Source organism: Pseudophryne corroboree, chromosome 3 (assembly GCF_028390025.1).
Source record: "Pseudophryne corroboree isolate aPseCor3 chromosome 3, aPseCor3.hap2, whole genome shotgun sequence".
In the NCBI taxonomy this organism is placed as follows: Eukaryota; Metazoa; Chordata; class Amphibia; order Anura; family Myobatrachidae; genus Pseudophryne; species Pseudophryne corroboree.
Window position 1 is genome coordinate 737,772,487 of NC_086446.1, and position 15,585 is coordinate 737,788,071.

The 15,585-nt window shown below is 48.2% G+C and overlaps 1 protein-coding gene across 4 annotated transcripts in view; it reads left to right on the top strand.

The window, feature by feature from the left end:
* Positions 1–15,585, top strand: part of UROS (uroporphyrinogen III synthase) — a 184,172-nt gene that overhangs the window by 57,662 nt on the left and 110,925 nt on the right. For all 4 annotated transcript variants that reach the window (XM_063962238.1, XM_063962239.1, XM_063962240.1 and 1 more), the window contains exon 6: positions 13,477–13,551. In XM_063962238.1, the coding sequence (XP_063818308.1) occupies positions 13,477–13,551 (75 nt within the window). The remainder of the gene's footprint in view (positions 1–13,476; positions 13,552–15,585) is intronic.

Consider the following 15,585-nt stretch of genomic DNA (forward strand, 5'->3'; position numbering starts at 1 on the left):
GCTTTTGCATTTGAGGAGTAGCTCCTGGCCAGCGCAGCTCCTGCTGCTGGCCGGGAGAACCTCTTCACTGCCCGGGTCGCAGCGGCTGCGTGTGACGTCACGCAGCCGCCGCGGCCCACCCCCCAACAGTCCGGCCACGCCTGCGTTGGCAAGACCACGCCCCCTAAATGGCGGCTTAACGCTGCCATCCAGCCCCCTCCCGCCCAGCGACCGCCTCTGCCTGTCAATCAGGCAGAGGCGATCGTTAGGGAGCAACGGCCTTCGGCCGTCCAGCATGCGGCGGCGCATTGCGGCGCCGGCACATGCGCAGATCTGACCCGATCGCTGCGCTGCGATAAACTGCAGCGAGCGATCGGGTCGGAATGACCCCCAATGTACCCTTACTCTAACACACACATACACTATGGTTCTTTTTTTTTTTTTTCCAGAAGCCAATTAACCAATCGGTATATTTTTTAGAGTGTGGGGCAAAGGTTTAGCACCTGGAGGAGACCTATGCAAGCACATGGAAAACATAAAATCCCCACACAGATATGGCCCTGTTTGGGCACTGAACGTATAACATCAGTGCTGTGATGCAGCAATACCGACCACTGTGCCACTGTGTTGCACTAACCTGAATTTGTACAGATTATTACGAGGACTCTAACATTTCATTTGTATTTATGGTCTTTAGATTACAGGGGGGGAAAGTGTCAAAGTATGAAATTCATTCTTATAATTGTATGTAAATTCTATGGCTGGCGGAGAACTTTAAGTGTCATTTTGGAGGCTCTACCGAGCACTTTGTAGCTTACCTGCGTAGTAATTGTTCTATTTGAGAATATATTAAGATGTTGCATTGGACTGGCATTTCGAGATTGCGATTTGCTGGAGACAGAAATCCTGACAGACTTTTATACGTATTTGCAATTTCCTAAAGAGCTGCAACATGTTCTCCTGTATTGATCCTGTCCCTGTGATTGCACCAAATAAGTCTTCTTATCCATTTGCATATTGGAACATAAGAAATCACTGGTTTGCAGACTGCTTACTCCCAGAGGAGTCACTAGTGGGTATCAATCTCCCAGGGGGTGACACCGAAATGCCGTCTCATCCACAGTAACCAGGAGCCGGGTACTGCACTGTGACTTCATCACTGTCACTGAAGATGAGCCGGCAGTGCAGGGAGAGTCTCTGGGGGCAGCACAGCCCGGGAGTGATGTAATCAGGGGTCTACTGTGAGGCCACGGCCGGAACAGACTGGACCCTGGAACTCTGTCCCTGGTCCTATTCCCTGCAGCAACCTCTGCCACTCTGGAGCTTGGAGGGGGTGATGGGGACCATTTGGGAGGACTGTAATCTCTCCCTCCCCATTGACAGCTGTCACAGAACCCCCCCTCCCCCTTTCCCGGACGGGACACCCCCTGAACGGGACACCCCCCAGATGTTAATAGTCAGGGACATGCACTACAAGCTCCACAATGGCAGAGGTCGCTGCAGGGAGTTGGTCCGGCGTTCCAAGGTCTGGACCAGTGGCAGCCCACCAGGTCTGGACCAGTGCAGGCCTGCAGTCCACCCAGTATAATCCACCACTTCAGTGAGCTCGGCAGAGTTAGTGGCAATCTGTGTCTGCACTGGCTTCATTGTGACTGGCAGTGACTTCCTATTGGAAGTGCTACCTGCCAGTAACCCAGAACAGGCAGTCCCATTGGGTGGTGTTTCCTTCTTCTGGGACTGCCAAACCAGGCTGCGATTAGCAGAGAGTGTAATAGGAAGCCACGTCCTGCCTGATCAGCCATAGCCGTTCTATGGGCTGCAGCCGATGCAGTCCATACAAGCGCATGCACAGTCAAGCTGCCGCTTGTACATATGTGCCGGCGCATGCCAGATCCATTGCGCAGGTGCCAGGACCCTGCTGTCTCCTTGCCGCCTCCTCCTCTTCGGGCATGGCTAGTGGCAGCCCCCCTACCCAAAATAGATAGGAGCCACCGCTGATCTGGACTGTTACGGTTTTTACCTAAACCCCTTGTTTTTCCCCTTTGCATCCATTCTGAGGGCCTCTTTATGAAGAATTGTGGGGCAGCCCCCAAACTTAGCATTCCATATAGTGGCAATTAGAAATGAGTCTTCCACAACCAGGAGGGTAGGTAAGTATGACATGGGATAATCACAATTGCAAAACAATACTTTCCATATGGGCCGTTTCTATAAATCTTCAATTATTGATCAATACATCGCCGTCGTCAGTTATTACAAATTCTAAAATCCGATGTTTACCAGCAGTCTGTGATTTTTATTAATTTAGTAAGACGAGGTGCAACAGATGCCATCCCTGTGCTGTACATTTGTAGTACTGGTGGTAACTGTTTCGCATCAGTTTTATACTTGAATAATGTAAACGTAGCACAAGAAGACAAAAAAATTTTATATATATTTTTTTAAGGTAAGAATGCAATATATATATACAGAGAGAGAGAGAGATTTTTTCCATTATTGTATTTTGGTGCGATTTTTGTATCCTGCCCTTGAACTGTATGTAGCGGCATATGGCTGAATTAATTTTGTTTTCTAACCACCACTAACTCTTCTGCAAAGGCTGTTTTATGTTCCCTTTAAAGAGGTGCTATAAAGCTGTCACCGCTGTGTTCTACTTCAGTCATATTATAGTTGTGTGTATGACTTAGTGTCAGGGATCACCGAGATAGTAGTACTCTCTCTGTCCCCAGAGAAATTCCCGGGCTCGGAGCCAGTGCTGACACTGCAGTGCAGCAGTGTAATAGACACACAAGTCACTGCTACAATGGCTGCCAGGACTGCTCTACTCTTTGACATTTAAAACATTTTTTGGATCTTCTTAGAACGAGGAGACATTGCAGCCAAATTAGAGGTCTGATGTTCCTACAGAAACACTTTGTAGTTTGATTTTTGCAGGCTTTTGAGTGTATGCGGGATGCCAGTAATCATCAGACACCGAAACGTCTGCAGGGTTCATTTCAACTGCGTAAGCAACAAAGGTCATTGCTAGGGGCGTAGTTAGTATAGTGGGCACAGGGTGTGCTGTTACTATGGGGTCCAGAGGCTTAGGAGGCCCCAACTACCATGCATACAGCTTACAATGGTCTTACGGGTAAAGGTTTTACCTGACCTTTATATTGCTTATTGGTTATTAGTGTGGGATTACCGCCAGGTCATCCGGGGGCCCCACACATAGGCAAGCATTGTTTTCATTTTATTGTTTTTTTTGCTATACTATTGGTAAGGACCCACTCAAGTGAGTTGCCCAGGGTTGCACACGAGGGAGTTGCCCAGGGTTGCACACGAGGGAGTTGCCCAGGGTTGTACACGAGGGAGTTGCCCAGGGTTGTACACGAGGGAGTTGCCCAGGGTTGCACACGAGGGAGTTGCCCAGGGTTGCACACGAGGGAGTTGCCCAGGGTTCCACACGAGGGAGTTGCCCAGGGTTGCACACAAGGGATTTGCCCAGGGTTGCACACGAGGGAGTTGCCCAGGGTTGCACACGAGGGAGTTGCCCAGGGTTGCACACGAGTGAGTTGCGATAGCCAGTGCTGCCATTAGAAATTGTGGTGCCCCGGCACTGACAAAACTAAAAACAAACAACTAAAACCTACATTGCTCTAATTCTTTACTCTTTTGTCTTTGTTTCATGTTTAGTTTTTGGGTTACAGACTCCTGTGGGGTTACACACAGTGGCATGATCACACCTTTAATTTAATGCCACACATTGTACAAGCAGGGGGGTATGGGTCGTTGGGTCAACACAACTTAGGTCGATAGTCATTAGATCGACCACTGAAGGTCGACATGGGCACTAGGTCGACATGGGCATTAGGTCGACAGGTGAAAAGGTCGACATGAGTTTTTAAACTTTTTTTGGTGTCGTTTTCTTCATAAAGTCACGGGAAACCCCAATTAGTGCACCGTGTCCCCTCGCATGGCTCGCTTCACTTGCCATGCTTCGGGCAAGGAGCCTCGCTCCATTACCGCTGCGCTCGGCACAGGTTACCGTTCCCAATTGTAGTCCGCGTGGAGCGTTTAGTATGAAAAAGTCCAAATTTTTTTTTTTTTTTTTAAACTCATGTCGACCTTGTGAGCTGTCGAACTAGTACATATTGACCTAATGCCAATGTTGACCTTCAGTGGTCGACCTAATGACTGTCGACCTAAGTTGTGTCGAACTAACGACCGTATCCAAAGCAGGGCCAGATTAACTATAGACTGACCTGGAGGACACACGGCCATTGGTGCTGCTCTTAGTACCTCGAGTGTCTTAATCATCTATAGGGAAGGCAGAATATATAAGTTAGTAAGCGGTTGTGAAAACCATAGTTCTGATGTGTCTAGTGTTCCTCCTAGAGATCAAATGATTTTTAAAATAATGTTCAAGCCCCGATCATTGCCTGCTGAGTGCACCACATGGCAATGTGCGACAGGTAAAAGAACACAGGGTTTCCTATCCCTAGATTGTAAGCTCCTATGAGCAGGGTCCTCCTCCCTCATGTTCTCACAGACCTCTTCTCTAGCACTTCATTGACAGCCTTCACCTACTTGGTGGCCATTTAATCCTCTCTCTCTCATCACTGTTAGGGGTGTATTCATGAAGCAGTGAAAAGTGAGGAGAAGTGAGCCAATAGAGAAGTTGCCCATAGCAACCAATCAGCATTGAACTAACTTTATTGGTTGCCATGGGCAACTTCTCCACAGGCTCACTTCTCCACTCTTTTCACTGTTTTAAGAATAGACCCCTAGGAGGATATGTACTAAGCGGAGAAGTGAGCAGGTGAAGAAGTTGCCCATGGCAACCAATCAGCATTGAAGTAACATTTATAATTTGCATACTTTAAAATTATACAGAGCAGCTGATCGGTTGCTATGGGCAACTTCTCCACTGGCTCAATTCTCCACGCTTATCACTGCTTAGTACATTTCCCCCTTAAAGGTCTATTTTACTAAACCTTGGATGGAGATAAAGTGGACAGAGATAAAGTGCCAGCCAATCAGCTCCTAACTGTCATTTTTCAAACATAGCCTGTGACCTGGCAGTTAGGAGCTGATTGGCTGGTACTTTATCTCCATTGACTTTATTTCCATTCAAGGCTTAGTAAATAGACCATTAGTCTCTTCCCGCGGCTCTACTCTTGCTAGTCATGCTGTCACTATTGGAGACCGGTTCCACCCATCGCTGATTATGCTGAGAATTGTGGTGCTAATAGTTACTTGTGCTCTGTTTATGTTCTGCCTACTGTACTGTAATGTGTTCTGTGTAACCTGTACTGTCCTACTGTTGCCAGATGTAAGGCGCTGCGGGACACTTGTGGCGCCTTCTAAATAAAACAATAATAATAATCCCTTGGATCCCCCACCTAAGCAAGATTGAGCCCGAAGCTGCAGTTCCGGCAGTCCCTGCTTGATGGCGGCCCTGGCTCTGGGTTCCACATAAGTTAGTTGTCCTGGGAGCACACACACCTTAATTCAGCTGTGTTGGCTGTACAAATTATAATCATAAAAGGTACACCGTTTATGCCTGCTGCCAGCCAGAAAGCCATGGAAATGGGGTGGTCTTCTGTTTGCCGGCGGTCGGGAGCCCGACCGCCGGCCAGCCGTAGTGAACCCAATGGGGTGGTCTTCTGTTTGCCGGCGGTCGGGCTCCCGGCGCTCAGTATACCGGCGCTGGGAGCCCGACAGCCGGCATACCGACACTTATTTTCCCTCGTGGGGGTCCACGACCCCCATAGAGGGAGAATAAAATAGTGTGGCGCGCGTAGCGCGCCACCGTGCCCGTAGCGTGGCGAGCGCAGCGAGCCCGCAAGGGGCTCATTTGCGCTCGCCAAGCTGTCGGTAAGCCGGCGGTCGGGCTCCCGGCGCCGGGATGCTGGTCGCCGGGAGCCCGACCGCCGGCCAGCCGTAGTGAACCCATGGAAATGCCTATCCTTGTAACGCTGCCTGCTAGACCGCTCCATGCCCGCCCAGTCAAACAGTCCATCCAGCAAAGAGGATCTAGCCTCTAACCCTTTGCTATTGCTAGTGTTTTGTGTATCGCAGCACCTGTAATGATCAGCGGTGAATGTACCGGTCTGCCATTAGCATATGTATAATGGGTGCAGGGTGTACGAACAGTTCAAACTCCAGAAAAAAATGCTTTTCCAGAGTCTGATGAATGTCATAATTTCTACATCGCCTGGGGAGTGTAGAAATTGTGACATATAAAGGATAATAAATATGCCCCAATAGGAGATATCTATGAGTGTGTATAACAGTGAGTACGGCTGTACCTGGCATAATTACAGACCCCCTCCGCCCGCCGCCGTTGTTGTATGACACCCCCGTGCCCCCCCGCATCTTTACCTGTGATCCTTAACTTTCATATCCTTTACCCCCCTTTCCCCTGCCGACTCTGCCAGGTCATGCTCAGCCGTGGCCCTCCCTCTTCCTTGCCGGCTCTGCCAGGTCACGCTCAGCCACGCCCCCCCCCACCTTACTGCCAGGGGTGCCCGGCTGCAGGGATCGCGCTGCTGCCGTATAAAAATCAGCTTGTGAAGAGATTCGGGGAGCTGTTCGCCATCTCAGGATGGCGAACAGTAAAAACGCCAGAAGAAAATGCTTTTCCGGAGTTTGATGAATGTCAAAATGTCTACATTGCCTGGGGAGTGTAGAAATTGCGACATATAAAGGATAATGAATATGCCTCAATAGGAGATATCTACGAGTGTGTATAACAGTGAGTACAGCTGTACCTGCTTTGTCTACAATAAGATAACTCCACTGGATAAGTAACTGGGCTGTTTGTAGTTATAAGGCATCCGCTGGTGTGTACAGAGACTCTGCTACAGCCTCAAGCAAGACATGATCTAAGCATTGAGTTAACTCAGAGTTTGCTATTTCCTTAAGGCGGTTTTGTAGAAGGTAATAAAGTGAGCTAACCTTATGCTTTGGGGTTTTTATTACGTAATAAAAGGTTTTCTAAGGGTTTATGCCTGTATAATTAATAGCGCACTTGGCACACAGCTGATATGGTGTCATGTCTGAAATAAAAAAATCTGATTTTATGTTTAGCTTGTAGGCAGCTTGTTCGTATGTGTGTCTTAAGGGCCCTACACATTGAGCGATCCGCCGCCGAGCTGCTCGACGGCGGATACGGCCTACGGGCGACCCAGCGGCGGGGGGGCAGTGACGGGGGGAGTGAAGTTTCTTCACTCCCCCCGTCACCCGGCTCCATAGAAGTGCAGGCAAATATGGACGTGATCGTCCAAATTGGCCTGCATGCACAGCCGACGGGGGACCAGCGATGAACGAGCGCGGGGCCGCGCATCGTTCATCGCTGATGCCTCCACACTCATAGATATGAACGGGATCTCGTTCATTAATGAACGAGATCGTTCATATCGCTGAGTGTTATCGCCCAGTGTGTAGGGCCTATGAGATTCTATCCTATTTGCATGCAGTGTGGGTTGTCTGCGACATGACGGGGATATTGTATAAGGGTCATGTTGCAAGAATGAGAATAAATTAGTTTGTAAGGGAATTGGGGTCTGATTCATAGTTGACCGCAAACAAGTTTTTTTTTCGCAACTGAGCGATTATCGGCGGCCTGCTCATGAATCTGAGTCGCATTGCGCATGTGCCGCGATGGGCGTGTGAGAGTGGATTTATTTGAAATGTGATTGACCGTAATGGACCATTTAGGGTAGGCACAGGGAGAGTGGTGGCAAAACTTTAGGCATGTTGCAACCATGTTGGGAGCCTGTTTGACCCTGCAACCGCGATCCCGTATGCAGTTACAGGGCGGGATGTATTCATTTACATTGCCGCCCTACACGGCGATACTAATCGCCTATGTACTAACATAAGCGATTAGCATCGCAAAGCAATGACAGAGGCCCCCTGTGATACCTGTGAGAAGGTGTGCGGGGGGCTGGGGGGTGTCTCTGTGGGGTCCGTCACTTCCCAGCCCTGCAGCTGGAAGAAGAAATGGCTGTGCTGCGGGGGAGGAGGAAGTGGGGGATTGTGGAGCTGCACTGGGATGCTGCTTGGGAACAGGTGAGGTAGGGTCGGCGGGTGCGGCACTGAGTGGCGGGTGCGAAAGAAGCCCATAGACTTCTATAGGGTATCGCCATAAAAAGATGGCGATACCCTCAGTGGCAAAAACCCTGCGGCCAGGCAATAGTACATATGAAAATGCGGTAAAACCCCCGGAAACGTGGGTTTTAGCACATTTTCCCTTTAGTACATCCCGCCCACAATGTCTTCCTGCGGCCATGCTGCGCAATCATACCTGCGACGGATGCTGTGTCTCTGTACGCAGATACTGGGATTTGCAAAGCCGTCGCTGGACGTCACAATTCAAATCCAGGCGGCTGCGGCATTGGCATATTATTTCACATCTACAGCTGCAATTGCAGTACATTTCAGACACCGTGCGTCTTAATAGGTACTGCAACTCTCTGCGTTTACACCATGTAACGCATGCGCCATACGTGTTTCTAGGGATTTTCACTTACACGTAAGAACAAACAATCGCTCAACTTCCTGAACATTGGCAGTGCCTGCAACTCAGGATCAGGCCCAAACTGCTTTACATTTACATTTACAACAAAAACGACTTGTATACAGAATGGACAGACGTATGTATTAGTAGCATACAGAAAAGCATTTTGTTTATCTTGAATCTGTTTTTGAAGGTTTTTACAGTGGAGTTCCAGAGTCTAAGTAGTGTCCCTCCAGCCATCGTGCCCCCTTCTATCTCAATAGCCAAAAGTGCCTCCTCAGCCAGCTCCCCTTCTGTCTCTCCAGCCAGCTCCCCTTCTGTCTCTCCAGCCAGCTCCCCTTCTGTCTCTCCAGCCAGCTCCCCTTCTGTCTCTCCAGCCAGCTCCCTTTCTGTCTCTCCAGCCAGCTCCCTTTCTGTCTCTCCAGCCAGCTCCCCTTCTGTCTCTCCAGCCAGCTCTCCTTCTGTCTCTTGTCTCTCCAGCCATCCCACCTTTTATCTCTCCAGCCATTCCCCTTCTGTCTCTCCAGCCTGACCCCTTCAGTCTCTCCAGTCAGCTCTCCTTCTGTCTCTCCAGCCAGCTCTCCTTCTGTCTCTCCAGCCAGCTCTCCTTCTGTCTCTCCAGCCAGCTCTCCTTCTGTCTCTCCAGCCAGCTCTCCTTCTGTCTCTTCTGTCTCTCCAGCCATCCCACCTTCTATCTCTCCAGCCATCCCCCTTCTGTCCCTCCAGCCAACTCACCCTTCTGTCTCTCCAGCCATCCCTTCCTTCTGTCTCTCCAGCCATCCCTTCCTTCTGTCTCTCCAGCCATCCCCTCCTTCTGTCTCTCCAGCCATCCCCTCCTTCCGTCTCTCCAGCCATCCCCTCCTCCCGTCTCTCCAGCCATCCCCCCCTCCCGTCTCTCCAGCCATCCCCCCCCCCTCCTGTCTCTCCAGCCATCCCCCCCTCCTGTCTCTCCAGCCATCCCCCCCTCCTGTCTCTCCAGCCACCACCCCCCCCTCCTGTCTCTCCAGCCATCCCCCCCCTCCTGTCTCTCCAGCCATCCCCCCCCTCCCGTCTCTCCAGCCATCCCCCCCCTCCCGTCTCTCCAGCCACCCCCCCCCTCCCGTCATCCCCCCCTCCCGTCTCTCCAGCCACCCCCTCCCCCATCCTGTCTCTTCAGCCAGCATCCCTCCTGTCTCTCCAGCCAGCACCCTTCAGTCTCTTCTGTCTCTCCAGCCATCCCACCTTCTATCTCTCCAGCCATCCCTTCTGTCTGTCCAGCCAGCACCCCTCCTGTCCCTCCAGTCAGTACCCCTTCGGTCTTGCCAGCCAGCCACTGCAACCTGGCACACACTTACCTTGTCTTCTGGGTAGCTACTCTTCTGTCAGCGGTCCGGTGCATGTGACTTCATGACAAGGATTTATCTCATTGCCTCCGTGAGTTCTGTCACTGGGGATTAAGGATTCAGAAGCTGCTCAGGTACCTTGAACCCTAGTTATGTGAAATCTAAATAGATTTGCCATTTTATAGACAGCCAGAGTAGGGCTTCCGACGAGCTTCAGCAAAATTTTAGTGGTGGCGTTATCTTTTATCGGTGAACATAAAAATTTTTGGACAGGACTGATGGTTTTGTTTTAATTGACATTTTTATACCCCCATGTCAAGTCTGCCTCTTTCAATTTGTGAGAGATTTATTAGTGTATAGTTTTGTTTTGTTTTGTTTTTTTTTTTTTATCTGCTGTAGACAGATTTCTACTATTTTGTCACTACTTTATTTTATTCCACCTCTATATCACCTTAATTGGAAAATGTAAATATTTGTCGCTAAAGCACGCTTTTCTAATTAATGTTTAATATGATCATGTCAGTAGTAGGGGTTTTTTTTTTTTTCACTGAACGGCATTTTAAATTGCCTTCATCAACAGACTATTGGTGTTATTTTTCTCTTAAATGTTCTTTAATTGTTTGGTAATTAGAACATTCTAAATATTTAAACAGAAGCAGATGCCAGTCTCCCATGTGGCTGATAAGCTCCTTTTCCCATCTGTATCATGAGGAACGTGTGATGAGGCACTTCATTCTCCTAAACCTATCACAATTTAACATTTATATACTGTACTGGTTATACTCTAAACGCCATGTTACATCTGTAGATTTTTTCTGGTTATACACATTGGAACAGCAGTATGTTATCAAGCAGTAACCATTTATATCCCATGAGAAGTACAGTTATAACTGAATGACAGAATTCTACTTACCTGGTGTTTGGCATTTCCCCTTTCTCTCTCCTCCAATATGTTGAGTGCCTCAAGGACTCCACCAGTCTAGCATGACTCTCCTCTCTCCTACTGCCGGATGTCTGATTCAATCAGACCATGGTGGTGTTGATGCTCCTCCTACATGAACAACGCATCAAATGGGAAGCTCAAATGTGATGGCCATCAGCAACAACAATGTGTTCGAAAAATCATAGTAGGAGAAGGCATCGCTCGTTCATTGTTACCCCTGGAGATCAGGAGTCGTCGGAATGCTTGGAGGTGCTGAGGAACATTTGTGTCTAGATCCATGTCCAGCCTTTTCCGTTCCAAATACCCAATCAATCAATAGCCCCCAAACCTCCCAACATTAAATTAACAGTCTCATCACCCCACCTTAATTGAATGGGCCCCACCAAAAAAAAGCTTTTTTTAATTAATCGTCCCCTTCTTCATGCCACCACTAAATCAAAAAGTTATCCATCACAAGTAAATTATTTATCCCCACTCTTCTTAAACATTAAAAGCCCCCACTCCTTATTCCTATGCCTAGTCCCTAGTCTAGCAACATAGAATGTGATGGCAAATAAGAACCATTTGGCCCATCTAGTCTGCCCATGTACACGCACCCACTTACACACCAGGGTTAATTTGTATTGGGAGTCAGTTGACCTACCAGTATATTTTTGTAATGTGTCAGGAAATAGGAGCATGGGGAGAATATACAGATTCCACACAGTTAGGGCCATGGTGGGAATCGAACCCACGACCTCCGTACTGTGAGGCAGTAATGCTAACCATTACACCATCCGTGTGTGCAAGGACCGATACGCCAGGGCCGTAACTAGCAGTGTGCTAGCAGTGTCTTGCCCACAGCTCATATGCTCTGTGGCCGCAGGTCTCCTGCAGCACCCGCATGGCCATGCTGTCAGTTGGCAAGATATTGCAGCTTTCCGTACCCGCTCCGCCCCTCCCTCCTGATGTCCGCTTGTGTGTCCGGAATCTCATAAAAAGAGAGAGACACGTGTGAGGGGTCGTCCGTCACCTGCTCCAGAGCTGAGTGTAAGTAACACATACACACAGACAAACCCCCTCCCTCTACCTGGAGCAATGTGTAAAGGGTCTACCTGGCGCAATGTGTAAAAAGGGGCTCTACCTGGTGCAGTGTGTAAAAGGGGTCTCTACCTGGAATAATTTGTGACCGGGGCTCCACCTGGCGGAATGTGTAAAAGGGGCTCTACCTGTCGTTGTAAAAGGGGGATGCGGTCATTAGGTCGACATGTATTAGGTCGACATGTATTAGGTCGACATGGTCACTAAGTCGATATGGTCATTAGGTCGACATGGAAAAAGGTCGACATGAGTTTTTCACACACAATTTTTTTTCACTTTTTCATACTTTACGATCCACGTGAACTACGATTGGGAATAGTAACCTGTGCCAAGCGCAGCGGTAGCGGAGCGAAGCACCATTCCCGAAGCATGGCGAGTGGACACAGTGCACTAATTGGGGTTCCCCATCACTTTACGAAGAAAACGACACCAAATAAAGTAAAAAAAACTCATGTCGACCCTTTTCCATGTCAACCTAGTACATGTCGACCTAATGATCATATCGACCTAATGCATGTCAACCAATAGTGGTCGACCTAATGACCCATACCCGTTAAAGGGGACTCTATCTGGGGCAATGTGTAAATGTGGGCTCTGCATGATGCAATGTGTAAAAGGGGGATCTACCTAGCATAGTGTGTAAAAGGGAACTCTATCTGGGGCAATGTGTAAAGGGGATCTACCTAGCATAGTGTGTAAAAGGGAACTCTATCTGGGGCAATGTGTAAAGGGGATCTACCTAGCATAGTGTGTAAAAGGGAACTCTATCTGGCGCAGTGTGTAAAAGGGGTCTCTACATGGTGCAATGTGTAAAAGGGGACATTACCTGGAACAATGTGTAAGGTGCACACTTAAGATAAAGTCTTTTTTTTTTATAACTTTGTTAAAATTACCGTTTTATGGATACAGTAGCGAAAATAATATTAAAACCAATTCCAAGTATATCGCAATGTGCTCAAAAATAGAAGATGTGAAAAAGAGAATTAAAAAGAACAAATGTCTGCTCCGTTCATTATTTCTTATTTATCAAAAAATCACAAGGGTGTATGAATATCAATTCCCTCCCTGATATCATGTATATGAATTTGCCCTTTACGGTTTTATTTTCTGTTTTGTCTTTTTCTCAATAAAGTATTATTCAATAAATGGTGTATGTGTATATGATTTTTTATTAACAGACAGCTACAGGTCAAGATATAGGTTTCAAGCAGATCCCATTATTTAAGTTATGAGTTACGGACAAAATTTATGGCCTAACTCAGACCTGATCGCAGCAGCAACATTTTTTATCTAATGGGCAAAATCATGTGCACTGCAGGGGGGCAGATGTAACATGTGCAGAGAGAGTTAGATTTGGGTGAGGTGTGTTCAACTGAAATCTAAATTGCAGTGTAAAAATAAAGCAGCCAGTATTTACCTTGCACAGAAACAATAATTAGGCCCTTAGTGTACTGCTTCTATAATAAATACTGTACATGTATGCAAATAAATGTTTGCTCATTGCTTGTCTGTAATATACACTAGAACAAGTGACGGTTATTCCTGTGAATACGGTAGTTTTTTTTTTTTTCTTTTTAAATCAGTGCAGTAAAACGTTTCTTCTGCTATTGGCTGACATTACATGTAGCTGGTGTTGTGTTTTGCAGTTGATGGCCTTGGTCTGTGCTCTGAAGGTGAAGCATCTGGTAACGCAGACAAACTGGCTGACCTCATTTGCTCAAGTACGTGCTTATACTGTATTCTCTCCTATGTTCCAGTAATACCACTGTTCTTTACCTTCTACATAGAAAGTGCTGTGCAGGGAATCTGTCAGGTACAGTGCCTTGTTCCATCCTCTCCTCCTCAGTCTTACCGTCTAATTGTGCAGAGCATGCTGGGAGTTGTAGTTCAGTCTGATCTGGAACCCCTATTCCCCAGTGCTGAAGGTGCCAGATGGAAATACAGTGCGCTCTGAATACTGTGCTAACAATGCAGTTAATAAATTGTACAAGAATATAGATACAATGTAACAGCCTCTAACCTCATTAGCTGGTGAGGGATAGAATGCTCCAGTGACTGACTGGTGATATGCAAACGTACAGATCAATTATACACATTCAAGGGTGTAGCCAGTGGCATCAGAAGGTGGGTGCGGGGGTTGCGGCATGCACCCAGGTGTCACCCTCAGAGGGGGTCACACCAGAATGCCGCCTGCTCTCGCACTCACAGGAGCCGGGTGCTGCAGTGTGACAGTCACTTGCAGCACTCGGCTCCTGTGATCCACGCGCTGACACTGCACATTTACTGTTCAAAGGGGGCAGACCAGCTTCTTCGGATGATGCTAGGCTGCCCCCGGAGTGATGTTACCAGGTTCCTCAGTGAGACCACGCCCATCTGACTTAGGCCACACCCCTTTTCGACCGCAAGCGCACTTCCACGAGCAAGAGGGTGCAGAGTGCACACCGGGTGTCACCAGACCCTGTGACGCCTCTGGGTGTGGCTACCATAGGTGCAGGCGGTGCAGCTGCTATGGGGCCCAGAGCTGAGAGGCGCCACCTTCCCTGTCACAGTTACATGTGTTATATACAAGGGCGTAGCTACCATAGGTGCAGGCGGTGCATCTGCTATGGGGCCCAGAGCTGAGAGGGGCCCACCTTCCCTATCACAGTTACATGTGTTATATACAAGGGCATAGGTGCAGGGAGTGCAGCTGCTATGGGGCCCAGAGCTGAGAGGGGCCCACCTTCCCTGTCACAGTTACATGTGTTATATACAAGGGCGCAGCTACCATAGGTGCAGGGAGTGCAGCTGCTATGGGGCCCAGAGCTGAGAGGGGCCACCTTCCCTGTCACAGTTACATTTGTTATATACAGGGGCATAGCTACCATAGGTGCAGGCAGTGCAGCTGCTATAGGGCCCAGAGCTGAGAAGGGCCACCTTCCCTGTCACAGTTACATGTGTTATATACAAGGGCGTAGCTACCATAGGTGCAGGCAGTGCAGCTGCTATGGGGCCCAGAGCTGAGAGGGGCCCACCTTCCCTGTCACAGTTACATGTGTTATATAATTTTTTCGCCATTGGGTGGTACGTAGGGGTCCATTCAAACTTTTTTCTTGGGGCCTGCAATGTATCTAGGTATGCCCCTGGACCTGCTCATTGTAGTGTGGTATAAAATGAACTGGAGGGCATTTTAATGTTATATAATATGAATCGGGGCACTGTAATGAGGCACAATATGAACAGGGGGCACCATAGATCATAATGTGAATTGGGGGTACTGTGTGGCATAATGTGTACTGGCAGCTCTGAAATGTGACATAGGGTGAACTTAAGCACTACTATGGTTCAGAAAATGAACTAGGGCACTATTATAGGGCAGAAAATTAACAACTGCTGCAGAGAAGTGTCTCTCTAGAAGCATTGGGGTGGGGGCCCCTTCAAAATGTTGCTATGGGGCCCACAAAGTTCTGGCTACGCCCCTGTACACATTGCATATCATACTTGCAACATGAACCATCAAATATTTGGTAGGTGTGCAGGGAGGACCATCAAAACTTTGGGGCTTGTGCAAGGCGAACAATCAAATTTTAAAAATCCCATAGTCCTATTAATTAAACGGCACCCTGATACCAATGGCAATTGCGAATACCAGCTAGATAGGTTGCGGCATTCTGGTGAATGGTGATATCAGGTGGGTACAGCGACCCCACACAGCAAATTGTCCAATCTTTTCTTTAGAACCATAAGTCAGCTCAGGCCTGTATTAGGAGTAAAAT